Genomic DNA, 26,443 nt, shown 5'->3' with positions numbered 1-26,443 from the left:
TTTTGAGATGGGATCTCATATAACCCAGGCTGACCTCAAATTTACTGCTGTCCTGATTCTCCTGCCTCTACTTCCCAAGTATGGTATAAGCGTATGCTATCAAGACAGGGTTTCTCTGTGTAGCCCTGGCTGTCCTGGAACTCACTTTGTAGACCAGGCTGGCCTTGAACTAAAAAACCAGCCTGCCTCTGCCTCCCAAGTGTTGGGATTAAAGGCGTGGGCCACCACTGCCCAGCTTCCTCTGGCCTTCTTTTGGAACTTATTTCCACACAAATTTAAGGTAGACTCTGAGATGTTGATAATAGGAGACTGAAGGAGACACGTCATGGCACCTAGCATGTAGTTTGTGTGAACATACAGGTGTGGGTGTGTCTAGAAGATCACAGGTCCCCAGATTCCTACCCTTAGGGGGAATGGAGCTGAACCTGTAGCAGGCATGAGTTTCCTGCTCTCCAAAAAAACAGCTGAACCTGGAGCCTCTGTCCCAGCAGTCTGTCAGTCCCTTTTTCACAGGACCATGGCTTTAGCACACATTCTGACCTCATTCCTCTCTGTCTTCCCACCAGTCATTAGGATTATGCAGGCCTGCCCACAGAGCTTCTTGTTTCTCAACTTAATTTCACATTCTCTATTTCATTTGATCTCCATAAAAACCTTGCAAGGTAAGCAGCAGGTGGCTCACATTTTCATCTCCCAGGCAGAGAAAGGCAGGTCATCAGAAGCTAGGAAGAGTCTAGGTAAACAAGTGGCCCAGTCTCGTTTCTTCTCTGTTGGGGGAGGGTGGGGGTGGGGCTTCCCTGGCTCCTCCCATTTACTTCTCACCGTAGCTCCTAAGGTTCAAGGGTAGAGCTGAATTACATATGATACAAATGAGATGCAAAGTAGCATTAAAAAAAAAAAAAAAAAAAAAAAAAAGGAGTAGCCCAGAAAGTCAGCCTTTTGAGTAACTGAGCTATAGCTTAGGGTCCAGCCTCCAGGCCAGAGACCCTTCCACATCTTGGCTCTGCAACACCCCCCAGGGCTGAACTATGAGAAGCTTCCTGCTTTCCCATAACCCAACATGAAGCCACTGACAAGTGCAGCCAGGAATGGTCTTCAGAGGCCAAGATCACCTAGAAGATGGAGGATGTTTTCAGTCTGGGGTGGGCAGAGGAGCAGTCAGTTGCCTGTCATCGTAGACATTTAAGCAGAGAGACCGCCCCACCCCCATCAAGTGGGTCACATTAGAGATGAGGTCAACCCACAGGGCCTCATGCACAGTATTATGTTCCAGGGCCAGGGTGCCTGAGGCTCAAAGGTGCAGCCAGGCAGTGGGAAGGTTGGCACTATGACACAGGCATCTTGCCTCTTAGCCCAGCACTCTGGAAAAATATGGTGATCTTGCCATGGCTATACCAGTCAGGTGTCCATTTCTCTCCAAGTTTCTACCTTGAAAGGTTGGGTTAACTAAGCCCCTGTGTCACATATCTCTGAGCTTGGGACAGGAGGGAATCCTGAGGTTTCTATCTCCAGCCTTTGGGGGACAATTCCTTGGGAAGTTCTAATTACTCACGGCTTCATTGCCGCCTAGGGACCAGGAAGCTTGGCACACCCTCTCTCCTGACTGTCAACTTTTTTTTTGCCTAGTCATTGTGATCATTACCATGCCGTAATCATACTGGGCAAGTCCAAGGGAACAGAGAAAGGAAGTGGGCCTATAAGACAGTGTATCCCTCTGGACCTCAGAGAAGAGTGGCCGTTCAGTCTAGTTGATAGGGGCACTCCTCATGGTTTGAGTTAGAACCAGTTAGTGACCCAAAGAAAAGGGGTGGTCTCCAGAGGCACTTTTTAGTGTTTTTTTGTTTAGAGATAAAGCCTCATGTGTTTCTGGCTGGCCTTGGCACTCGTCCCATCCCATAGCCAAAGATAACCTTGAATTTCTGGTTCTACTTCCAGCTCCCAAATGACTACTGGATGACAGGCTGTTGGAGACACATCCTGCTTCTTGACATTGGAGGGGAGAGAGGGAGGGAAGAAGGAGGACTTAGGACCTTTCACTTCTCCCAAGTGACATTATACTTTGTGCTCAGTCCAGTCTGAGATACCTTAAATGACAACACTAGAGGATGGCTCTTGACTTTTACATGCATATCTGTTCACACACAGGCACATAGCACACATCTGTGCAAAAGAACTCACCTCTACCCCTACACACACACACACACACACACATATCTGCACACACCAGATGCACATACACAAATACAATGGAAGAAATACAGACCAGGATTCTGAGTCTAGATTTGAAACCAGCCTAGGGTGGGCAGCCCCTGGGTAATCAGAGAGTAGCCCCCTACGCAGTCTGCATGTGAAGCTGAGATTATATCCTCAGTTGCCTTGCCTGGTAGAGGAGCAAGTGCTGAGGCCGCACACAGACACTTAAGATGACTGATTTGATGGCAGTCACAGAAAGTTACCTTTTGTGCATGTGTGCACTGTTACTGTACCCATACGGTACTGAGTTTTGAGCCCAGAGTTTCCTGCGTGCCAGGCAAGCACCACACCCCTGAGTTATAACCCCAGTAGAAAAGGCCTGCTTTAATTTACTTTATTTTCATCTGGTTTCATGGAATTGGGTGCTTGAACCCCTTTCCCCTCTATCTAACAATGGAAAGGTTTGGGCTAGGAGACCTCAGTCCCTCCTCTCTCTCTCTTATGTCCTGGGTGTAGATAGCACCTCTTCACAGACCTGCAGGTGGATCTTGTTCACAGAAACAGCAGCCTCCCAAAACAGGGCTTGGAAGGTCTTGCTGTACCAAGTCCTGACTGAGCAGGGTTCTGGATGCCCTAGGGTATAGGGAAGGAAGACTGGGTGAACAACCAAGCCATAGGTCGGGTGCTGGAGGGTTTCATTCATTAGGGATGCAGGCAAAATGCAGTGTTCCTTCTATACCCTGGGATCAACCAGAGAGACTTACACCAACAGGCAAGTGCCTGTGCTTCCCTATTCTTGCGCCCTGCAACTACAGATTTCAGAAGCCTCCTTTCTGCCCAACTCCTCCACGTGGTAGGGCAAGGCACGGCAGTACCCCTTCTGTGCCCACTCTTCCCTCTTTGGAGCCTAGACCCTCCTAGGTCTAACTATGCACATCCGCCTTTCCAGGGCATCAGCTGCTGCTTCCGCACTCCCCTGCCTCCCCCGAAGGTTGTGCTGGGGCAGGAGACCAGACTTCCCACGGTTGACACCTACTTCCTCCGTAGCACGAATCCTAAGAGACGCTTCTTACCCAGAACTTGGAGCCCAGCTCCCCGGAGCCGCACAGGCGCTCCATGTGGCTCTGGTGCACGGTAGGACTTGGGATCTCAGTTCAGCTTAGCCCCAGCAGCTCTGCCCCGGAACCGCCTCTGACTCCCAGCTCCATCGACACTCCTCCCCGCCCCGCCCTCAGGCTCTCTGGGTCAAGTTCTCCCCGTCCCAGAGATTGCGACAGCCTCGGTAAAACTGCTGGTACCTAAAGGGACTGTAAGAAAGGGACTGTAGAGAACGGAGGAGTAGTTGAGCTTCTAGACCCGGAAGCTGATGGACCTGGGAATAAGTCTCACTGTAAAAGAAGTCCTTTATAAAGGTAGGGTCTCTTCTGACTTTATAAATAAATACGAGATCGTCATCTATAGTATGTGAAGTGCTTGTGAACCCAGTCTCTGTCTTCATACGTTTACCAGAGAGTGGACACCAGCACATTTATGTGATGTGTCCAGGTGCGTGTGTAAAGCAGGAGAGTGAAGCATGAAGTTGGTCCCGGTACCAAATAGATGGATATGTGACGGATCTCTGTGTCATTTACTTGGGAGTTAAACGGGCTAAGTGGGCATAGAAATGCCCTGCATATATCTGGGAGCAAAAGGGGGTATAGAATCCTCCTCCATAAAATGACTACTATAATAGTGTTTTGATTGCGTGTCTCACCCAAGCAGGAGAGCTCAGGCCTTGGGACCTCCCATAGCTTGTCCAGGGCCTCAGAGCTCCATCTGGTACAGGTGCCAAGAGCCTTCTGTATGCACCTTCTGCACATGGCTGCTCTAGGCAGTTCCCTGGACAGAATGTATTTCCAGGACCCTTGGCTATTGTACCCCTACTCCTAGCCCACCTCCTAAGCTGCCCAGAAGACCGTCTCCTAACTCCCCTGACCCCCCTGTACCCACCAAACTCTGTTTATCCTTCAAGATCTCTGTCAGTACTGGGCATGGTAATGCATAACTGTAATCTCAGCATTTGGGAGATGGAGGTAAAAGATCACAAGTTCAAGGCCAGCCTCAGCTACCCAGTGAGTGGGAGACTAGTCTAAGCTATATGAGATCCTGTGTAAATCAACAAGAAGTCTCTTCCCTATATCACAACTGCTGCCTCCCCAGAGTCTGTGAACATAGAATAAAGGGACTAAATCTTTTTTTAATCATAGTATTCTTCAGCACCCAGGGTAGTGCTTGGCTGAGTCCTCAAGGAGTGTTTGTCGACTGACTAACCAGTTACTCTCATGAAAGAAGAAAGACCAATTCCTGGTGCATTCCTTCAGTTCCAATGGTTCTGTGGAAAAGGTGGTAAAGGCAGGAAGAGTGTTTCAAGCAGGAGGCGAATGAGCAAGGCCACAACTGGATATGAAATTCAATAGAATTTGTCAGGCTGCTCTCTTTTGGTAGCGGCTCATAGTCTGACTTTAACACTAGGATCAAGAGAGGTCCTGTAGGAGAAAACACATGTGGAGCTGGGCTCTGATTAATGGGATATGGGGAGGGTCTGACTAATTGGGAAGGGGGAGCATCAGCTATTGGTTGGATTCTTGAGGGAGTTTATATAAAGCCATTACTTTTTGTAAAAATCTCTTGCTTCTTAAGATGTTTTTTCTGTAGTTTGGGGGAGGAAAATTGAGAGGAATAATTTAAAAATTTAAAGCTCATTGTCGGAGTTGCTCCTGAGCAGCCGACCCCCTTATGCCTACCTTTTTGTTTATGTACTTGATTAATGAATAGGCTTGTTCAGTTATGGCTTGACCTTGGGGATTATAGAGAATGCCACAGGATAGGTGAATTTTGCAAAATGGTTAAGAAGAGAGGAGTTTGGGATGTATAACTGGGACCGTTGTATTTGTTTTGGGATGCACATTATAGGGAGGGCAGTTAACAAGTGACTACAGACAGCTTGAACAGTGTTTGAGAGGTAGCAAGGACAATGCCTGAAAAAGCATCAATATAAGCATGGACAATTTGTTAATGAACAGAGATATTTATATGAATTATACCCATTTGCCAAAGATCATTAGGTCAAAGATCCCAGGGATTGATTGTTCTCTGCTGGGGGATGGAGGAACCCAACAATTGATAGGAGAAGGCTTTGAGAGAGCCAAACACTTATAACAAGAAATCTGAGGTGGCTTTCTGATGGCTAAAGAAACTCCATTTTATGCCAGGCATCCATCTTGCTACCCACTAGATGTTTGCCTCTGACTCTAGTCCCCGGAGGATAAGTTCCCAGTAGCCCTCACTCAGTGGCTCAGGCCCAGAAATGTACAGCCGTGATCATCTACTTGTTATGACTAACTGCTTTTTTGGCTTCTGTAACTTGTTTACACAGACACCAAGGAATACTGTGGGTCGCTTTGACCACTTAACTTAACAGGACAGACCATTTCTGCTTTCTCATGTAGATATTAAAGGTCTTCTTATGGATTTTGCCAAAAACAAAAACAAAAACAAAAACCTTCCTTTCTGGGCAGTGGTATGCATGCCTTTAATCTCAGCAGTCAAGAGGCAGATGCTGGCGATCTCTGAGTTCAAGGCCAGTCTGGTCAACAAAGCAAGTTCTAGGACAGCCAAGGTTACAAAGAGAAACCCTGTCTGACAAAAAACAAACAAACAAAATAAATGAATAAATAAATAAAATAAAAAATAGCCAGATGATAGTGGCACACGCCTTTAATCTTAGCACTTGGGAGGCAGAAGCAGGTGGATCCCTGTGGGTGGATATCTGAGATTGAGGCCAGCCTGGTTTACAGAATGGGTTCCAGGACAACCAGGGCTACGCAAAGAAACCTTGCTTTGAAAAACCAAACCAAAAAGCCAAAACAATACAAAACAACAACAACAAAAACAACCAACTAGCCAAACAAAAAACCCAAACCTAGACAAGTCCCCCCCCCAAAAAAAAAAACCAGACAAACAAAAACCTAAAAACCTTTCCTTCACGACATACCTGAGATTTGGCTCTAAGGCTGCCACCCTGCAGGCAACCAATCAATAACTCCTTTAATTATAATTTGGATTAAGTCTATGGTCTTTCCAGAGGGGTCACGACCTCCATAACAGCTAGAAGAGTGGGATGGCTTGAGCCCATTAGTGAGAATTGGTCCATAAATGGAAAGACTGAGCAGGGATTTGTATGAAGGCAGAAAGGGCAGGAAAAGTTCTGCCTATGGGGGACGGGGCTGTTCTGGGAGGGTAAGAGCCATGTTCCAGCATCATCACACCACGGGATGCCTCCTTTGCCCAGTTTATTGGCTCCATCTGAGAAATGATCAATGCATTAGAAATAGGATGTGCACTTATGGGAGAACAGGCTTTAAGGGATGTACTGTAATTCCACAGGGTCTTCATAGGAGGAAGATGAAATGATATTTGTGTCCCTCCTCCCCCCAAGCCAGTCAAAGCTATTTCCCATTCTTCTCGGGTCTGCTAGAGAAAGTTGAATTCGTCTTGAATTATAGAAGGATAAAGAACATCAGGGTTGGAGCTGGAGAGATGGCTCTGTGGTTAAGAACACTGACTGTCTGCTCTTAAAGGTCCTGAGTTCAATTCCCAGCAACCACATGGTGGCTCACAACCATCTGTAATGGGATCCGATGCCCTCTTCTGGTGTGTCTAAAGAGAGTGACAGTGTACTCATACACATAAAATAAATAAGTAAATAAATATTTAAAAAGAGAAAAAGAATATCGGGGTCTTGTCCAGTGAGTTAGGGGCTTCTGCTTCTGCCTTGTTGAGTAAGAGTGATTTTTTTTTTTCTGAGCAAACATTTTTTTCAATAAAAAATTGTTTTGGTTAGGTGTACGGGGAAGAAACAACGGTTTTAAAATGCCAATAGGGCAAGTTGAATCTAAGTGCCTGTGAAAAGTTGTCTTTGATTCAGAGGTGGAATGTCTTACTGTGATTGCTGCAATGCAAGGAGTTAGCCTGTCAGTGAGTTTCAGTCAGCTTCTCCTTTAAGAGAACAAAGAAGGTGAGAAGGCTGAGAGCTGGTGAGGAGAAGTTAACATTGGCTTTCTTGGAACAGACGATTGTAATCAGTTTAATAGAAGGCAGAAAGGGCGGCGAAAGCTCTGTCCAGTGGGTGGGAGCTGCTCAGAGGGAGTGACGGCGTGCCCACCACAGCTGCATGGAATGCTTGTTCTACTAGGGTATATTGCCTTCTTAACCCACCATTGGCAGAAGGTGGAGCTATTGGTCACACTTGGGGAAGAGTATCCCATTGAAAGCAAGACATAGATGCTTGATTATAAAGAGTGGGTATGAAAAAAGCAAATTTTTAGCATCAGAGTGTAAAGGGATAGTAAAAACAAAACCTTAAAACCAATACTAATATTTTTACTACTACTAATAATGTGATGGTTTGTATATGCTCAGCCCAGGGAGGGGCACTATTAGAAGGTGTGGCCCTATTGGAATAGGTGTGGCCTTGTTGAAGTAGGTGTGGCACTGTGGGTGTGGGCTTTATAAGACCCTCATCCTAGCTGCCTGGAAACCAGTATTCTGCTAGCAGCCTTCAGAAGAAGATGTAGAACTCTCAGCTCCTCCTGCACCATGCCTGCATGGATGCTGCCCTGTTCCCACCTTGGTGATAATGAACCTGTAAGCCAGCCCCAATTAAATGTTGTCCTTATAAGAGTTGCCTTGGGCCGGGCAGTGGTGGCGCACGCCTTTGATCCCAGCACTTGGGAGGCAGAGGCAGGCGGATTTCTGAGTTTGAGGCCAGCCTGGTCTACAGAGTGAGTTCCAGGACAGCCAGGACTACACAGAGAAACCCTGTCTCAAAACAAAAACAAAAACAAAAACAAAAACAAAAACAAAACAAAAGAGTTGCCTTGGTCATGGTGTCTGTTTACAGCAGTAAAACCCTAACTGAGACAAATTATTATTATTATCATTATCATTATCATTATCATCATCATCATCATCTGGGGCCAAGATGTGATGTCACACGCCTTTAATCCCAGGGCACAAGAGGCAGAGACAGGTAGATATTTGAGTTTGAGGCCAGCCTAGTCTACAAAGGGAATTCCAGGACAGCCAGGGCTACACTGAGAAACCCTGTCTTTAAAACAACCAAAATAATAATAATAACATTGTAGTTTGAGGGACTGTGGTAGGACAGGGAACTCCTGACGGCAGAACACCAGACGGATGGCAGTGGATGCTAACAGCATGGAGATGACATAAAAGCCTTCATTTATCTGATTTCTGGGAACTATAGAAGATAGGAGTAATTCAGGCCCTAAAAGATGGTTCTGTATGGTCAGCCTCAAGTGTTCTTGAATTAAATGTTTAAGTCTGTCCCCTCAAATGGGTCACTGATTTACCCAAACTGGGGGCACCTTTTAGCCAAGAAAGTTTGAGTAGGTGTTTTTTAGTGGCCTTTAGGAAAAAGAATGTCCAGGTATAGAGCAGTTTCAACCCCAGTGAAGAAGGAGGTCTTGTCTCTAAAGGGAAGAGGGTTAAGGGTTGCAAGATGCACTTGCATTCCGGGAAGCAGCACACAAGCCTCCTACACCTGATGTCTGCATCTGGAGACTTGAGCATACAGGAATCAAGTCTTTGATTTTGTAATAATCATCACAAGCTCAGGGATGTTAGATAAGGTATTATAATCAATTGCTCCGATTGAATTAATGTTGAGATTTCTTGGAGCCAGCTGGGAATGAACCATAATATGAATTTGACCTGTATAACTTGAATCAGCAACATCTGGGTAAACAAAAACACTTCCTATCATTCAATCTGCTTTACCTAAAATTTAGCCAAATCGTTTTGTAGGAAGGAATCCCCATATGTCTGTGGGGAACCTCGTTGCTAATTTTATATCTTCAACTAAAGGTACATCTAATGTAGAATTATTTTTATTACTGGTGAGTAATTCTCTTATAGTCTTAGAGTTAGGGGTGGAACCAGAGGGAGTGTTTCAAAAGGCCTAAAGGAGTAAGACCAGCAGTGGCTACAGTTGGCTGTGCTCCTGGCATCTGGGAGACACTGCAGGGGAGGAGACTCTGAGCTTCTAAACTCAGGCTGCAGGAGGGCTGGTTTATGTCTTTCATATATTAACCACCCTTAGTACTCATTTTTCCATTTCCAAGATTGGATCACCTTCGTTTTCAAATTTAGAATGACATTTATTGGCCTACAGAAATCTCCCATTATATTTTGGACATATTTTAAAGGTGGGTTTACCAGGCTGAGACTTATTTGTATCTGTTTGTCTGCGTTGTTTTTGCAAATGCTCTTTTTTTTTTATCCCATGTTTAAAGCATGCAGGAGGTTGCAGAGCTACTTCCAGAACTTGGGCTTTGTGCTCCTTGGTGTCAACATCCTGACATGCTTTAACCACTACAGCATGCTGCCTCAGTCAGGGTTACTATTCCTGTGATGAAACACCATGGCCAAAACCAACTCGGGGAAGAAAGGGTTTATTTAGCTTACACTTCCACATCACTATTTGTCATAGAAGAAAGTTAGGATAAGAACTTAAGATAGAAACCTGGAGGGCAGGAAAGCTGCTTGCTGGCTTGCTCCTTATGGCTTGCTCAGCCTCCTTTCTTATAGAATCCAGGACACCAGCCCAGGGTGTAGCTTCACCCATAATGACTGGCACCTCCCCCATCAATCACTAATTGAGAAACAGGCTTGGTGACAGTCCAATCATATGGAGACATTTTCTCAATTGAGGCTCCTTCTCTGATGCCTCTAGCTTGTGTCAAACTGACATAAAACTTGCCAGTGTAAAGCACTGACTGCAGTTACTATGGAATGAAGAAGGGTTTTTTTTTGTTTTGTTTTGTTTTGTTTTTTCAGTCAGAATTTTCATTTTCATAAATTAATGAAAGAGGTACAATGTGAACAGCCCGTTTATTGTCTGTGGTTCTGTAGCTTGTTGTAGACAAGGCTCATATAATGTCCGATAGTAGTAAAAGGCTCCGAAGGGTTGTTGTGATTAGAGAAATTATTCCTAGCCTTTGCAGTCGCTCTACTGATCTGTTTATAACCACAGTCTTGGCAGAGCTGTAGAGCCACTGTTTCCTTGAATCTGATTAGCCAATCCTAGATAATATTCTAAGAGGGTTGCTGCCTTTGACTGGAAGCAGCAACAGGCCGGCATGTATCCATCCATCCCTGGAACTACACACTGTATTGATCAGTGCTTAAGTACTGTTTTCATAAGGGCTTGCCAGCTAAAAGGTGATATTTTATAATATTTGCTATAACATCTATTTATTCCCTGGGGAAATGGCCTTGGGCCCCTCATTCTCTTTAATGCTCTCTTTTAAAAAACATTTTTAAGCAGGGAAACAAGAACCCTTCATGACTGGGAATTGTCTTCTCTAAAGATAGGATATGAGGTTAAAAATTCTCCTGCTTGGGCAGCCTCTTCAAGACATTTTTGGAAGTCATTTTGTGGATACAGATTACCAACTGGCAGAAAATTAGGCTGAGGGAATGCAAAAATTTAAGTAGGTAATGATTTTCCCAGAAGTTCCTCTCTTTTCCGTTGATAATATTTTATAGCTCATCTAATTTGGTTCCAAAGAGTTAGGTGTCTCCATCGAACCTGTCCTGTGCACAGCACAACTGGCTACTAAGCCCAACCTGCCCCGCCCAAGCCTCTATCGGGATACCAAGGGCAACACTTCTGAATAAAGCTTAAAGTTCATAAATTTGTTCTAAAGACATCTTAGCTCTGACTCTTAAAAGCAGAGTCATTAATTGCTGTGTGTGAGCTCAAAATCCAGGGGACAGAGAGGTCCCCAGAATGAAAGCCAAAGCTTTGCCCAGACTAGATCAGGCTGACAAAAAGGAGGCCGATTTGCTCATTACCTGTCAGAAAGGCCCTGTGCTTGTTGCTCACTTGCCAGCTCAAGTGGGTGGCTGGGACTGCTGGCTTTTGCCTTTGCCTCCAGACTTTCCCAGCAGTAGGAAGAACGCTTCCTCCTGCAAGGCTTCCAGATGTGGCCCTGCCATATAAAAGATTAAAAGACTAGCTCTTGGTGCCCTTTACCCAAGAGTGGGCCTCATATTTCGGTTTCTCCTGGCCTGATCTAATTGCAGCCTAAATCTAAAAGAAGACGAGTCCAAAAGAGGGTAACCTAGTCTAAGAGAGTCTAAAAAGAATTGGAGCAAAGGCTGTCCCCTCTATGGAACAGCATAATAAATCCAGTAATGCAAAAGAGCGAGGAGCCTTCGTCTTCGTCTTTTACAGGATTCTCATAGGGAGAAAACTGTCCTTCTGGCCCTACCGATTCAGAACAGCCCACAAAGCCACAATCAGATATCATGAATCCATACCCACAAATTTCCGCGGGAGAAGGAGGAAGCGATGTTGTTTTCAATGCTTCGCGGCTTCCAGCGAATGGTCGTCGACCTGGTTACCACATCGTCCACACACATACATTGTTCTGAGTCAGGGACATGAAAGAGTCCCAAAGGGGACATAGGGAACAATGGTACATCGGGATGTCCAAAACCTGGAAAGAGTGATCACAGTCTTAGAAGGTAATTCTGAACAGGTTGAATGCACAGCCTGTAGCGGAGTGAATACACAGCTATAAATAATCTCAGAGAATATGGTTAACTTGTTACAGGTTGGGTGAAAGTTTGATTTGCAAAGGGAAATTTTAAAAAGCATTTCTCAGAATGCCATTTCCCCAGGAGGTAGGTAGTGAGGCCACCCACCATGTCTTAAAGAACAGTCCCCAAAGCGAGCAAGGCCCACTCTGCTTTTGAGTGTTCAGAACCAAGATATTTCTAGCCAAAGGGCTGATGAGAGGAGCAACAAGGGCTGTGTGGTTTGAGTTGAGGCATAGAGGGGAACACTGTCTGGTGACCAGTGCCTCTCCCTGCTTTTCCACTTGGCTGTGATTCCAAACTAAATGGGCGAGGCATGTGCTATGCCTCCCCCGCCAGTGAGCATCTCAAGGCAGTCCACCATCAGGGATTTCCTGGCAAGAAAATGGCAAAAGAAGATCGCTGCAAATCCAGAGTGGGCATAACAGCAGGAGCTAGAAAGAAGAGCAAAGGAGACAGGGAGACCTAAGGCACAGGAAGTGCTGCCTGTGGGCAGGGCGGGTTGGAGCGAACAAAAGGGACAGTATAGAACCAGTAATGTGACCCCTGCCCCCGCCCGCCCATCTCACTGAATGGTTCCTTTACAGACCCTTGAGTTTGGGAACACCCCTAAATTATGCTCCGACCGCACACCCTGCCTCCCACTTCTGGCTACCCAAGTAGCAGGTCTATTTCCTCCAGACTTCAGCCCAGCTGGAGCCACCTGGTCTCCTCCCAGTCTCAGCAAGGTTGCCCTCTGGCCCAGCCTGCTTGCCTATCTAATTGGCATGCAGGCGAAGGCTTGGCTACTGCACCTGATTCCAGAGTTTTCAAAGTAATAATTAATAGGATCTGTGGGCCTCAGCCAAGCTCATATATTGGGATAGTGGCTAAGGCATGCGGAGTGTGGGGTTTGTAGCAGACTTCCATCCTGGAGTTTACTTGACAGCGCATTCCTTGGTACACTTTAGCATGCCTACAGGTGGGACCAGTCTACAACTAAGTTTGCTTTGAGAGTTAAGTCCTCTATCTAACATGCCATCTGTGTCTGGGATTAGTTCAGTGGCCTTAGGGGGCATCATTGGCACCAGGGGCTCATCCTCCCTTTCTACCCAGCTGTGGCTCCCCAGCGCTCAGATGGTGTATTCTAGTCCAAGGTTCCACACAGACAAATTCTTCACTGTGAGCTGCTTCCTCCTTGGGGCTATACAGTGCTTCTGTCTGTGGAAGGATCCAGTAGGGTTGATATCTTCTTCCTAGATTTATCCCTCTTCAGAAGAAACCCCAGGTGGCACCAGCTGAAAGTGCTCTGTGCTGCCACCTGGTGTCTAATGCCCTCGCTATATGGCTGTCACAGAGATGGGGCAAGTTGGCCGCTCAGCGGGGGTGGGGGGGGGGGTGGGGGGGGGTGGGGGGGGTGGGGGGGGGTGGGGGGGTGGGGGGGGGTGGGGGGGGTGGGGGGGCATAGGGCACCAGGCGGTGGTGGGAAAGCATGTGAAGGTGAGGCCAAAGCCTATTTGGAAAGTGGGCGGAGACCCAGATGGGAACAGGAAAGAAGGGTGGAGACAGTGGTGATTGAGGCTGGCAGGTACCAGGGTTTCAAAGGGCAGAGCCATTCTAGGGAAGGGTGTTGCCTGGAAACCTGGAGACTACAGAGCCTGTATCAGCTTGGAGTTCCTGGAAATCACCCAGTATCAAAGAACACCACCACAATCCCTGTGTCTGGGATCATATTAGAGGCTGGGAATTGGGAGTCTGTGGACCCCTCTAGCTCACTGACTATGCCACACAGAGAACACATGTACATTTCTACAAACCCAATGTGACTGCTTCAAGAAAGGGTCCCCTAGCCTCCTTTCAAATTCTTTTCATCTTGTAAGCATAGATCTTCCCACCACTTCCCGTCCCCTCCTCAGTGAGAACAGACTGAGGTGGCATAGGCTGCAGAAAGCCAGTCCTAGAGTCAAGTCCTAACTCAGCCCAATTCCTGCTGTGTGACCTCAGACAAGTACCTTAACCTATACGAACCCGCCGAACCCGCCGCCGTACGGGGAAAAATGCTAGCCGGGTGCTTCCCTGGTTTCCGCACTTGGAGGAGCGAGAGACTGCGTGTGAGCCTCAGGTTTGTTTTTAGCACCAGCTCAGATCACTCCTTTTCCCCAGTTCCCCACCCCCAGACAGGCCTTTTCCTGGAGCCTTGGGGGTGGAGGAAACTGAAGCAGCCAAGTCCGAGGTGGAGGCCTGGTGCTCTTGGCACAGTTTCTTCTTTGAACCCCAGGAAGAAGACTGAATGAAGGCAATGCACCCAGGGAGAGAGATGCTCTTGCTTCCAAAGGTACACCCCACTACCCTTGTCTCAGAAGCCCCTGCGTTGGAGGCCCTAACCAAAGCCCTGCTGTCTCCCCAGCCCCACTTCCCCAAGATCTTCATGCCCTGTTCAGACTCGGCAGCTGCTTCTTCTCTACTTTCAAACCTGTGCAATGAGACACGCCAGTTTCTTTCCATCACCGATGTTATTGTTTCGTTGGTAGATTTTTGTTCGGTTGGGTTTGACAGGGAGTATCTTGTAGCCCAGGCTGGTTTCCAACTCACTATGTGGTGGAGGATGATCTCCAAATTCTGATCTAACCCCCACCCCCAGCCCCCAACCCCCACTTCCATCTCCCAAGGGCTGAGATTACAGAGATGGCATCACTGAGCCTGGCCACAGAGACTTTACAATGTTGGAAGAGTTAACCACAATACTCCCCGCCCCCTAAATATCCACCTTCATTCTGTTATTAATATGTCCAAAGTACCACCCATATGGTACCAACTGTGTAGGCACTGTTCCCTGCCAGAGAAGTGCTCTCCGGTCCATACATGGTGTGGGGCAGGGAGCAGGAGAAGGGGCTTTGCCTTCTCACCAGGTGGATCACAGTAGCTCCCTGGAGAGCAACCCTAAAGCATATTCAGTGAAGCCCTCATCAAGCTTCTTTAGTCATTACTGGGAAGAGAGAAGCAGGAGAACGGGACTATGGAAAGAATTAGGCATGCTATGCATTACCTCAAGTGACACCACAACCTTACTGCACTGCTGTGTGTTTACAGAGTCAGGGATGGTAATGAAGAAGTCCTGGGTGAAGGAGAGGGTTCAGCCTTCTGCTTCACCTTGACACAGAATCTTCTTACCACTAGAAGAAGAAGGGGGGATCTCTCAGACTCCCCCTTCCCAAACCTCCCACCCATAAGGGACAGACAGCTACAGAATTTTACAAAAATATAAAAGCTTTATCTCTAGATCCAGGTGACAAAACTCTAGGAATTTTGTACAGCTTCCTTTAAAAGAAAGAAAGAAAGAAAGAAAGCAAAGAAAGAAAAGCCGGCTTGTACAAGCACCCCCTTTCTCCAGCTGAGAGGGCTAGAGGGATCAGAGCTTGGCACCATCAAACACCCTAGGGAGATCAAACCAGGTGTTTGCTTCCACGAGTGGTATCATTTCTGCCCAAAAGAGCAATCAGAAAAGCTCTCTCAGCTTAGGAAATAGGCCAGAGGATGGACGCCTGCAAGTCCAGCCTCCCAGCAGCCAGCAGCCTGGCACTGTGGGCTCCCAGCTGTCTGTGCAGATGGGGGCCATGAGTGAAGAATGTCACTGAGGTTTCAAGACACCAATCCAGGGGTGGTGCAGCTTAGTGGTAGAGTACTGCCTCCAATACATATAAACCCTGGGTTTGATTTCTATGCCAAAGCATGAGTACACACATACACACACATACACACACACACACACACACACACACACACACACACACACACCTGGCTTAGAAAGGGCGGGGATGTTCAAGGGAATAGAAATGGGACAGGACAGATGTTTGCAATGGCTGATGGGTGAACAGGCTGGCTGAGTCTATGGTTACTCCTTTTTGGCATGAGGACTTCAACCAAGAGACTATTGCCAGCCACGGCAGCAGAAAAGTGACTCTAGGTCAGGTGGTTCACTGGACTCCTGGCCCCCCTGAACTGGTGGCCTTCCCCCCCCCTTCCCTCTCCTCTGGCTCCCTCCCACTGGGCAAGCAGCAGCAGACCATGTAAGCACCTTGATTGTATCATTTATCACCCCTCAGGGAGCCAGCTTCCTAGCTCCACATTGTGACTACCACCAACCCATCAGCTTCATCAGGAGGTCTCCTCTGGACTCCAGTCCAGGTTCCTTGCATTCTCATCCTGGGGGGTGGGGGGGTGTGACCTGCTCTGTTTACACAGATTAATCTCAGTGTCAGCAGGCAGACAGATGAAGTTCAAGGCAAGAGGCTTTAGCCCAGACACCTCAGGTCACCACCCAGTCAGGAGTGTGGCAAATGCTGGGGTGGGAAGAATAGGGCAGGGAAAACCCGGAAGCATTTGCCCCTCCCCCACTAGCCCCTTGATTTAGATCTGCAGCAGCTGAGGCTGCCTCCCAGCCTCCACTGGCCCCATTAACCAAAACAGCTTCATTATGCCAATTTCTAGCTTTCAGTGTGCTGCTGATAGCTGTCAGCAGAAATAAGAATTAATCTGGAATTACTCACATTCTCTGAGCTGCTTGGCTCAGAGGATGCAATAAAGCTGTGGTAGAAAAACAGAAGCCCCTGTCTTCCAGCCCTCCCAGGCACAGGGGTCTCTTCTCCTCTGTGCTTGCAGGGGAGTTGCAAGGATGGAGCCCTCCAGGGTTGGGCATTTGAGCTCTTCCTCTCTCAAACACGAAGCTCATACATGCCAATGCTCCGGTGCACGCGCGCGCGCGCACACACACACACACACACACACACACACACACACACACACACACACACGGAACCCCGAATCTTCCCTCCCCCCACCCACTTCCCATCTCCAGGACTCTCCTGGTCATCTAAACACGCCTATCTTTCCATCCCCTCTGTTTTTACTCTGGACTGTGATTAACTGTGATTATTTTGGAAAATTACTTTATTTTATATAGATATATAGATATATAGATATGTATGTATGTATATATAAAAAGGTTCCATTTCATTTGTAAAATCTTCATTTTTTTTTCTCTTTTTCTCTTTTTTTCCCCCTACAGAAAACGATGACGAAGTTAAAGGAGAAAATAAGTTACACGACAGTTTCCAAAATGGTTCTTGCTTTCTGCTGAAGATGGGCCGCCGCTGGGTTGTAATACACTCACGGCCCCAGCTTGTGCTTTACAAGAAGAGGGAATATAACTAGACTGGTTATTTTAGGTTAAAATAGCCAAGAGACAGACGCTTTCGCCTCAAAAATATTCTGAGACACATAAAAGTAGAAGGAACCAAGTCTCTTCAGTCACAAAATGTCTTACATCCAGCACATACTAGATTCAATTAATTTAATAAAATAGAATATACATAGAGATTCTGCACAAACGTATTGCTTTCTCCCAACAGCTCCTGGTGTTGGGAGCCTTGGCCACACTGGGCTTCTTCTCCTTCCCGGAGGTGGGGGCTTCAGGGCTGTGCTCTCCTCAGACCCTCAGACTGACTCTCCGGAAGTCCTCCTTGTCATCCCCCAGCCACTGAAGAAGGCAGGCGGTGCCTCATGGCTGCTCTCGCTGTTTGCTGCTTGCATGGGACTTTTCAGAAATACTGCCCAGGAGGCAGAGCTAGGATCTGCACCCAGTGGAGAAAGGTGATGGGGGAGAGTGGGTAGAACTCAGGGGTCCAGGTCTGTTGGGTCAGAAGACAAACCAGAGAGACTCAGCGCATCTTTCTTTGGGGAAGGTGAGGCAGCCGTGCTGTCAAGGGGGCTGGAGGCCGAGGGATCCTTGGAGTCACTGGCCGGCGCCCTCCTCCTGAGGCAGACACCAGGACTGCATGGGGGTCGAGGGTTCTGGCTCTCCGGGGGATCTATAGAGATACTGGGTGGGCTGAGTTTTTTCTTAGGCCGGCTCCCAGGGCCCCCAAGAGGTTGGCCCCCGAGGCTTGAGGGACTTGGACATAGGCGGGGTTGGGAGCCGCTGTCCAGGCAGCTGACAGCAATGGAGTGTCTCCTCTGTTCATCTAGCCAGGACCCAGGCCTGCGCCGGCAGCTCTGGGCCTCTACACTGTAGCACTTCTTCAGGTCCCGTGGGGACAGGGGTTCTTCCTGGCTGCTGGGCAGGAGGTCTCCTGAAATCCAGCTCAGCTCCGTGTCCAGCTCTAAGCTGCTTCTGGTCTCTGGAGGGTCCTTGGCCCAGCTGGGTTCCAGGCCTGGGCAAGGGGCTGGCGGGCGGATGTGCTTGGAGACTTGGCTCTGGCTGCTGAACCGCTGCTGCTGCACCTGGATGCTCGACCCGCCCCAGAAGGATGAGGACCGGGTCAGAGGGCAAGAGGGCCCACTCACCTCTGACAACAGGTCTTCCCGGCTACCCAGGCCCTGAACGTCCAGGGAGTCAGTCCTTATTGCTGCCTGTAAGGAGTGGAAACAGGCTCAGCCCAGGGATTTCCTTTCCAACATGGATTATCCTTTATCCTTTCTGTCACGCTGACTGTCCCTAATCACCACAGAGCTGCAGGACCACCCAATTTGCTTCTCTTATTGGGGGTTATGAGCCCTCTGAGCTCTGTGGACCACACCTCTCCTTCAGCCACCAAACCTTTCTTTTGTCCTCCCTGCTCCACTTCGCCAAATACTGCAGGAGGAACTCTCTGCAGTCTTCCGGACCTAGGAGGTCAGAAAGAATTCATGCCGGCTCTGCTTCCCAAACTGGCCTCTTTGTGCCTCTAACCTTTAGGGAGAGTGAGCAAGGCAACAATTCCCCTGGCCTTGAATACCCTTCCCAATAACAAGTATCCCTTGCTCTGCTGAACATGGGTTTTCTGTGACGAGTCCCTGGCAATCCGCTTCAAGTAAACTAGCCCTTGTCCCCTCTGGGCTCCCCGCTACCACTCACAAAAGCACCATGAGGCTCTAACCTGTGGCTGCTGTAATCTGATAGCATGTGTGTCTCTGTTCTTACTGAGCTCAGAGAGCAGCAACTGTGTCCCAATGCCTAGCAGCAGGAAGCTGCTTGGGGGGTGGGTGGGTGGGGGAACCATGCCTGCTTGGAAGAGGAACCATGCCTGGTCCCCGAGAGCACGATGCTGACAGATATTCCTATATCTGTGGTCAGGAGACACAGACATCAACACAAGGCACATAAGCACCATTTGGCTCTTTAGTCTCTCTCTGGTTCATGGACCGTGGACCCCAGGCTTGACTTGAAGTAAAGACACTCAAACCCTGCCTTGTGTCCTTCAGTTTAGCCCAAAGTATGGAGAAGTGGTGCTAACTCTGGACCTAGGATTGGGAGCCTTGATACCTGGATACCACCTCCAATGGATGTCGGTTGCCCTGGCAACAACTGTACCTTGGACCCCAGGCCTCCTCAGTGAAACAAGGTGTGTATACATGAGGTGGGGGGCAAACTCCAACTACTTCTCCTTTACCCAGTACTGTGTCTCTCGTACCTAGAGCTGCTCTATCATTGACAGGCAGTATACATTGGCTGGAAGAATAAAATTGTCAACTCTGGTCATTACCAACAGCATAGGAATTCCAATTAGAGAGCCCCACCCCAGGACCTAGGTCTAGCCCTCCACACTTGCTTACCTGGCGCCTGAGAGGCCTTTGAGCCAGAGGGGAGCGGCCAGGTGGGGGTAGTTTAGGGATGGCACCCCAAGTGGGGACCCCATGAGGCTGGAGCAGATAGTGTGCATCTTTGGGAAGTTGTAGGATGCAGCTGGTGTCTGCTGGTTGGGAGTGAACAGACAAGATGGAGCCTGTGGGGAAGGGACATGGAGGGGTGAGTAGAGATAGCCTTTGCTGCTTCCCTTCAGACCCACCTCCCCATCAGGGCCTTTACCCCTCACTGCCCTGGATGAAAGCTACTTCCTCCAGTCTGGGTATTTCCCTTTAGCTTAGGGTTTCTTCAAAATAAGAGACACTGCTTTTGTTGGTCTGAGGCAAGGCTGGCTTTCCTTGTGTGAGCTAAGCTGTTTCTACCCCAGTCTTGGTACCTGACTGGGCTTTGGGGAGCCCCCAGCCCCTGTGTCCTAGGGATCTCTCGGCAGTGCTCCCATTACGGCACATGTAGCTGTCATTGGGCAGAGAGTGTGTCCGGCTGACACCAGACTTCCTCACAGTCAGCAGGTCTGGTCCTAGGGGGACTGGCACCTCCTCAGGGTGGGGTACCATCTGCAAAAGGATCAGGGGATGGGGTAAAGAGCGTGCAGATGGAGTTGGTAGCTGAGGAAAAGCTAGACAGCAGGAACTAAGCTCCCTCCCACCAGGCCCACAGTCCTCCCCCCACCTACCCACACCCACCTCCACACCCTCCTAGGCCAAGGTAACGGGCATGAGCAAGGTAGGAAATAGGAAGACATACAATGAGTCTCTACATACAGGGAGGAAGGAGTGGAAAGGCCCCACCCTGAGAGCATGCTCACAGGATCACCTATGAGCCTCTGGGCTGGGGATGGTGGAAGAGGAGGAGGGGTGAGCGGGGAGAGAGAGCAGCCCCCAGCACTGCATGTGGTCCTCTTAGAGAGTCTGAAAATTACCCCAGGGATCAACAGGGGACAGGCCTGAGCTAGATCCACACAGGTTAAGTAACAGGTAAACACAAGGGACATGCTCCCATTCTAGTCGGCAGATCTACTTTAACCACACAAGAGACTCTGGAGGGTGGAGGTGGGTAGCAAGTCCTGGCACTGGAGTACCACAGTACTCGCTCAGGGGACAGACTGAGGTGGGAGAGGGTCTGGGAAACCTGTTTCAAAGAAAGGCAGTAGTCAGCCAGGGACCCCGGAAGAGGAAACCAAGGCCAGATCCCAAGAGTTTCTGTCTTTCGAATCCCTTTCTCTTAGGCTGCTTGGTCTCAGGGAGGCTGCAAAGCCCCTCCCACCCGTGGGCTCAGCTGGTCTCAGTCCCAGCAAATGGAAGATGGCTATGCTGAGTAGAGTCTCAGCCTTTCCCTTCTATTCTCAATCCCAGGACCCACTCCTTCCAACCGGCCACACCCTCTAGAGTCCTTCCCAGACTTTGATCAAAATTCTGCCTCAGCTGGCCCAACTCTCACACCAGAAGGCAATCGGTGAGAGGAGGGGGGCTGCTCACTGTTGTGGGGGTGGGGCAGAGGGAAACTGAGGAAGGGTAGAAAGGTCAAAGGCCTCAGAGCTTGTTGGGGACAGGACACAAAGACACACAGGGACAGCAAAAGGAAACAGGAACAATTCCCCAGGGGGAAAGGTATGGTGGTGACAGCAAAGATATGGGTCTCACCCAGGATACTAGTGGGTCTCATGAGAGAGGCAGGAGGAGGGAGCAGGGAGGGAGGGTTGGCTGGTACAGGGCTCCAAACACAGAAGCTGGCTCCCAAGCCACTTCTGTTTTGGGCTGTCATTCCTGGAATAACCCTGTCACCATGGACGGCGGCTCATGTGACCCCCTCTGAGCAGGGTCTTGGTTTTTATCTTATCTATTTCCTTTATTCCCCTCAGGGGGTACAAGGAAAAATTCATGCCAGCAAAGGCTGGGGCACTTTGTGCCCACAAGTGAACGCCTCTGGGCAGGACCTGGGCACAGAGTGGGAGGAAGATCTGGAGCCCTGCAGCCAGTCGAGCCCAGGCTGGGGGAGCAGCAAGGAATGTGTGCATGTACATTGCTCTCCAGGGCACTAAGTAAGAGTGTGTGAGTGTCATCAGGCAAAGAGTCATCCGTCAGAGCTAGAGAGCAGGACGGTTCAGACACAATCTCTGACGTCAGAGACAGAGCCTCCATCTCAGCTAGAGGGATCTAGACAGGAGAGAGATGAGCAGGCATGAGAAACCAGGACGCACACTCGGCACACTCACAGCCCCCACTTCCCCTTTCCACAAAGCGGTGAGGAAGGCATCCCCGTTTCACTCCCCACCCCTCTCCCAATATACCCACAGCCCCTCCCCTCTCCCACTTCAACCCCCCTGTGCTGATCAGAGAGTCTGCAGCAGGCACCAAAGAGACAGAGCAAACACTGGCAAAGCAGAGAGACCAAGAGATGCAGAAACACATTCTAAAGATACCCCAGGCATCTTAGCAGCCCCCTCCCACACTACCAGCACCCAGGGAGAGAGCGGAGGAGAGGGCTTCCACTCTCATACAGATGATACCAAACACACAAAATAAAAAGAAGAAAGGCCAGCAAAGCCCCGTCTCCCCTCTGCAGACAGAGCAGCATGGCAGCGGGGGATGGTGGGGCACGCTGGGGACAATGCCACCAGTCTGACTGCTGTTTTCTGCCTATTCTCTTCGCTTCCAAAAGCCTAGCAGGACTTGGCCTGCCCCCAGATTCTGGCTTCTCCCCTCATGGGCCCTCCTCCGCCTGCCTGCAACCTGCTCCCCTTTCTCCAATGTGGGCTTTGAGGAATGCTCTCCCCAGCTAGTGTGAAGGGGGCCACCATATCATCTAGCTGGCTCACCTAGGAGCTTCAGCACCTGTAAGATATTGGGGGCAGGGTGAGTGGTGTTTGGGTGAGTGGGCTGTTCTGATCACTGTCCTATCCCATCTTCCCTCCCCCCACCTTTCCTGTGGGCTTAGCTTAGAACTGGGGAGCCTGGAGAAAGGACTAGCTAGATTTCCTTTCTAGGTCATTGCCAGGTCTGAGACTGGATTCTAACAAGAGGCACGGGACTTTACCATGTGAATATCACTACCAGGCTAAAGACTACCTAGAAACCTGTGAGCCTACCCCTTCTCCCAGCAGATTGTGTGTCACTAGGCTTCAGTTGTAGTTTACACCCCTGACCTGGGGTGAGGGTGGGGTATTGGGGGGGTATTGAGCCAATGGGAGGAGAGCAGGCCTGGAGGGACCAAGAAAACATCAGCCCAGGATAAGCTGGGCCTGTGAAAGGAAGAGCACCCTAGGTGCTCTGGGAAGGGACTGCTTTTGGTGAGGAAACCAAGACCTACTTCACATTTATGTCCCAGAATTCACTTCTATTCCCTCAGGATAGAAAACTGACTATGACAGCCCTCATTATGTCCAGTGGACTTGGTGCTTACAAGGCCACCAGAGGAGTGTGGATGGGTGCTGGACACTACAGAAGAAACAGACTAGCTAAAACAGGTCCCTCTATGGGTCCCATGGCCACTTGCACTAACCTCAGAGAATCTTCTCGCCTGGACCTGATTCCTAGCCTCCTTTACCCCTTGAGTCCCACTGCCCCATCTCTGCACTCTCTTCCAGCATCTTTCTTATGAATTTCTCCAAGCCCCTCCTCCATCCCCCTCTCTCCCTTGACAGGGTGATTTCCCTACTTTCCAGAGCCTGGGTATCCTCCCCACTGCCTCTTGCCAGGTGCAGTGTTCAACTATGTGGTCCTATAGCTTCTCCTTCTCTAAATACTCAGTGGGCAGGCCACACCCCCCAGCCACCCCAGAAGCACAGCACAGCATGGCACAACTTGGCAGGGTCAGAGGAAGGAGCACGTGACAGAGTACAGTAACCTGTGGGTCGGAGTCGCCCGTGCTGGGGGCGGAAGGGAAGGCAGAGGGCTGGCCCCCTGGGCCTGCCAGCTCGTCCATCAGCTTCAGCTCCCCCTCCAGGGAGCCCTGGATCAGCAGGGAGATGGTGTCAAACAGCTGTCTGTCCTGGGAGGACCAGCCCATAAGGGGAGCCGGGAGAGCCAGGGGAGCAGGGATCAGAGGGGTAACAATGAGAAGTGTCAGGGCCAGGACAGGGGGATTGGAAAGGGGTAGAAAGAGTGGGAGTGGAACCCATGTGACATACACACAAACACACACACACACAGAAACACACACACATACACAAACACACGGCAACAGAGATATGAGAGAGGAGCATGGGGAAGGTGCAGGATGAAGGAGAGGTGGGGGATGACGATAGTCAGGGTCCACAGGGGAGAGAGAGAGATAAAGAGGAAAGGATAGGGAGAAGGAAGGGAGTCAGGAAGGTAAGAGAGCATGTAGGAGAGAGGTTTGACAATCGGGTAAGGGTAAAAAAGAAACAGGAAGGAAACAGAGAACTTAGCCTTGAACCTAGGAGCCTAGAAGGGGAAGCCATACCAGGCTAGAGGAGCTAGCAAGACTGCTAGAGGGTGGCCGGCCGTAAACAGAGAATATGGGCAGTCATTCCGGGGAGGGGTACTTGAGAGCTAGCTCCATCAACATGGAGGTAAGAGGTGCAGAAGGATGGCGGAGAAGCCCTGGGGCCTGCTGGGCTCCTGACCGCCTTCACTGAGCTGCTGTTTCCCTGCCCTCCCTGCTCCTCTCCTGTCCCTTTAGAAGGGGCGCTGTTGCTCACCGTGGGGTGCTCAAGGGAGAAGCCCGAGGCTGCTCCAATGTGGGCGGTGGTGTGTGGAACCCCAGGCTTAGGGCTGTCAGGGCTATTGACACCCTCCACCCCAGGCCAGAGGAAGGGGCTGCCCAGCGGGGAATGGGGCTGCGGGCTGAGTGTCTTCATCTCCAGCTCCAGCTCGGCCTCCAGCTCGGCTTCCTCCTTGGCCTCTTTGTTGCTTTCTTCCAGGTGTTTCATCAGCACGGCTATGACCACGTTGACCAGCACAAACTGGGCCGTCAGCACGAAGGACACGAAGTAGATAGGGGAGATGACGGTGTTATAGCAGGTGGACTCCTGGTCACAATCCCGGAGGGTGTCCTGTGGGAGGTGTCAAGGGCAGAGGCATGAGGGTGGGGAGGGCAGCCGATGGAGCCACATGGGATATCAGAGTGCTGAGGGAGAAGGCCCTGGGTAAGAAGGGACATCAGTGTCCTGGTGCTGTGAATTATGAGTGAATCAGAGCATGTCCTGAGGAGAGTCTAGAGCATTTTGACACGGGCAACATGGGGGACATGCTTTTATTCATGGCTAATGTATCCTTTCCAAGAATCTTACATCAGAGGCTAGGTGTTCCCCCCCGTGTTGTTCCAGCAGCCCTGGCAAGGGGTCCTCGGGTTCTCACCTTCATAATACCATTCCAGTTGTCACCAGTGGAGACTCGGAAGAGGGTCAGAAAGGCCATACCAAAGTTCCTAAAGGTGGCATGCCGGCCCAAGCCCTCACAAGGGTGTGTCTCATCACACTCTGGAGGAAGAGGGGAAAGGGGGAAAGCCAGGTTAGTTTCATGGTCCTTCTTGGTCTCCATCCCTGGCTCCTCCACCATCCCCAAACCTCAACTCACCCAGGTCTCCAAAGAGCTCCACGCCCAGAGCTGCAAAGATGAAAAATAATAGCATGAAGAGAAGTCCCAGGTTCCCCACCTGGAGAAGAGGAAAAGAAACGGAAAAGACGCTGCTGGCTCTCCAGCCAGCTTCCCTGAGGCCCCTGCCCTTTTGGAGGGCACCTCTTCCTCCCCAGGAGGACCCTTCCCTTCTGCCCACCCCACCTCCCAGCTACCTGGGGCAGGGCCTGCATCACCGTGTCCAGCAGTGCCCGCATGCCCACAGCCATCTTCAACAGCTTCAGAACTGCAGAACAGGATAGTGTCATGAGCTGGCCCCTCCAGGTCCCCCATCCCATAGCTGGGAGAACCAGGCTGGGCTGGAGCTGGTGGGATGGTCCACCCATACCCCAGCCCACTCATGCTGGACAAGCCTTTTATACAGAGGCTGGGAGAAAGCCCCTGGAAACCCAGAGCCATCCGCATAACCAACTCTTTCCATCTCCCTCTGGGGAAGGCGGGTCCAAGTGTTGAACCTACCTCGAGCAATGCGGAGCACCCTCATGATACGGATGATGGTGGGGTTGATGGGCAGCGAGGCATTAACCTCAATCTCCTCCAGTGTGATGCCCATGATGGACAGAAGCACAATAGCCAGGTCCAGCTGGTTCCATCTGGAAAATCGGAAATGCAGCTCTCTGAGCAGGGGAAGGGAGCATGGAGGAGGGTGCCATGGTGGCAGAGAAAGTTAGATCTGGGAAGGGCCTGTGCTTTTCATTTTTAATCATTATCCCTGCTCCCCCCCCCCCCCATATGGTGTTTTGCTATGTTTCTCAAACTGAACTCAAACTCTCCTCCTGTCAGCCTTGCAGTATGCAAAGACTCCAAGCATGAGCCATGGCACCTGGCCTCATCTGTCTTGGCTTTCAGTATTTAGATGTTTACTTTGAGCAGAGTGCTGTCTTAAGAGTTTAATATCTATACCACAACTCTGACATGGACAGTGTCAGCTTTCATTTCACAGATGAGGGAATCGAGGCACACCCAAAGTCACCAGTCACTAAGTGACTAGGATTCAAATCCAACAGGCAGTCCAGCTCCAAGCTCAGTGACATTAGTGCGATCCTAGGCTACAGTGATTTTTTCACTGCCAAAGCCCTCTAAGTCTTACCTTGTCAAATGCCAAAATCCCTTCCATCCCTTAAATCCTGGCTCTGGGACCACCATCATCATTAGTTCTAGGGTGGCAGCTGGACTCCCAGGTTCAAAAGCCTTCTGGATATTTTCCCCAGGAGACACACCTCTACTTACTCTCTACTCTCCCAGACCCCTTTCTCTGCATTACCTGTCCTGGAAGAATCGGCGGAAGCCAAAGGCCACAAGTTTGAAAACTGACTCCAAGACAAAGATGACGGTGAAGATGTAATTGCAGATCTTCAGAGCCTCGTCCAGGATCTGGCAGGGGTAG

The 26,443-nt window shown here is 49.8% G+C and overlaps 2 protein-coding genes and 1 long non-coding RNA gene across 39 annotated transcripts in view; 1 reads left to right on the top strand and 2 right to left on the bottom strand.

Annotated features, from left to right (window-relative positions):
• Window positions 1–3,423, bottom strand: part of Abcc3 (ATP binding cassette subfamily C member 3) — a 50,831-nt gene extending 47,408 nt beyond the window's left edge. Inside the window, exon 1 of the mRNA XM_034505317.2 lies at window positions 3,267–3,423. Coding sequence (XP_034361208.1) covers window positions 3,267–3,311 — 45 coding nt within the window. The 5' untranslated portion in view covers window positions 3,312–3,423. The remainder of the gene's footprint in view (window positions 1–3,266) is intronic.
• A 30-nt stretch (window positions 3,424–3,453) lies between these two features.
• Window positions 3,454–26,443, top strand: LOC117711806 (uncharacterized). Of its 4 annotated transcripts, XR_013111101.1 has the most exons (8): window positions 3,454–3,605; window positions 14,117–14,173; window positions 16,904–17,487; window positions 19,078–19,217; window positions 20,812–20,911; window positions 24,342–24,441; window positions 24,797–24,930; window positions 26,302–26,437. It is a non-coding gene; the product is annotated as an uncharacterized LOC117711806 (long non-coding RNA). The 4 variants fall into 4 exon arrangements; XR_013111102.1 differs by lacking the exon at window positions 24,797–24,930 and having other exon boundaries at window positions 3,455–3,605; window positions 26,302–26,443; XR_013111103.1 differs by lacking the exon at window positions 20,812–20,911 and having other exon boundaries at window positions 3,455–3,605.
• Window positions 17,172–26,443, bottom strand: part of Cacna1g (calcium voltage-gated channel subunit alpha1 G) — a 65,359-nt gene continuing 56,087 nt past the window's right edge. For 13 of the 34 annotated variants that reach the window (XM_076935957.1, XM_076935953.1, XM_076935958.1 and 10 more), the window contains 11 exons: window positions 26,321–26,430; window positions 25,516–25,649; window positions 25,212–25,282; window positions 24,997–25,075; window positions 24,778–24,899; window positions 24,120–24,473; window positions 23,303–23,446; window positions 21,478–21,612; window positions 19,836–20,013; window positions 19,429–19,598; window positions 17,172–18,246 (listed from right to left, as the gene is read on the bottom strand). In XM_076935957.1, the coding sequence (XP_076792072.1) occupies window positions 17,512–18,246; window positions 19,429–19,598; window positions 19,836–20,013; window positions 21,478–21,612; window positions 23,303–23,446; window positions 24,120–24,473; window positions 24,778–24,899; window positions 24,997–25,075; window positions 25,212–25,282; window positions 25,516–25,649; window positions 26,321–26,430 (2,232 nt within the window). In that variant the 3' untranslated portion in view covers window positions 17,172–17,511. The remainder of the gene's footprint in view (window positions 18,247–19,428; window positions 19,599–19,835; window positions 20,014–21,477; window positions 21,613–23,302; window positions 23,447–24,119; window positions 24,474–24,777; window positions 24,900–24,996; window positions 25,076–25,211; window positions 25,283–25,515; window positions 25,650–26,320; window positions 26,431–26,443) is intronic. The other 21 variants (XM_076935973.1, XM_076935977.1, XM_076935975.1 and 18 more) reach the window with 3 other exon arrangements.

This window comes from Arvicanthis niloticus, chromosome 6, assembly GCF_011762505.2.
Source record: "Arvicanthis niloticus isolate mArvNil1 chromosome 6, mArvNil1.pat.X, whole genome shotgun sequence".
Taxonomy (NCBI): domain Eukaryota; kingdom Metazoa; phylum Chordata; class Mammalia; order Rodentia; family Muridae; genus Arvicanthis; species Arvicanthis niloticus.
Note: the sequence above shows the minus strand (reverse complement) of the source record. Positions and strands in the feature narration are given on the sequence as shown.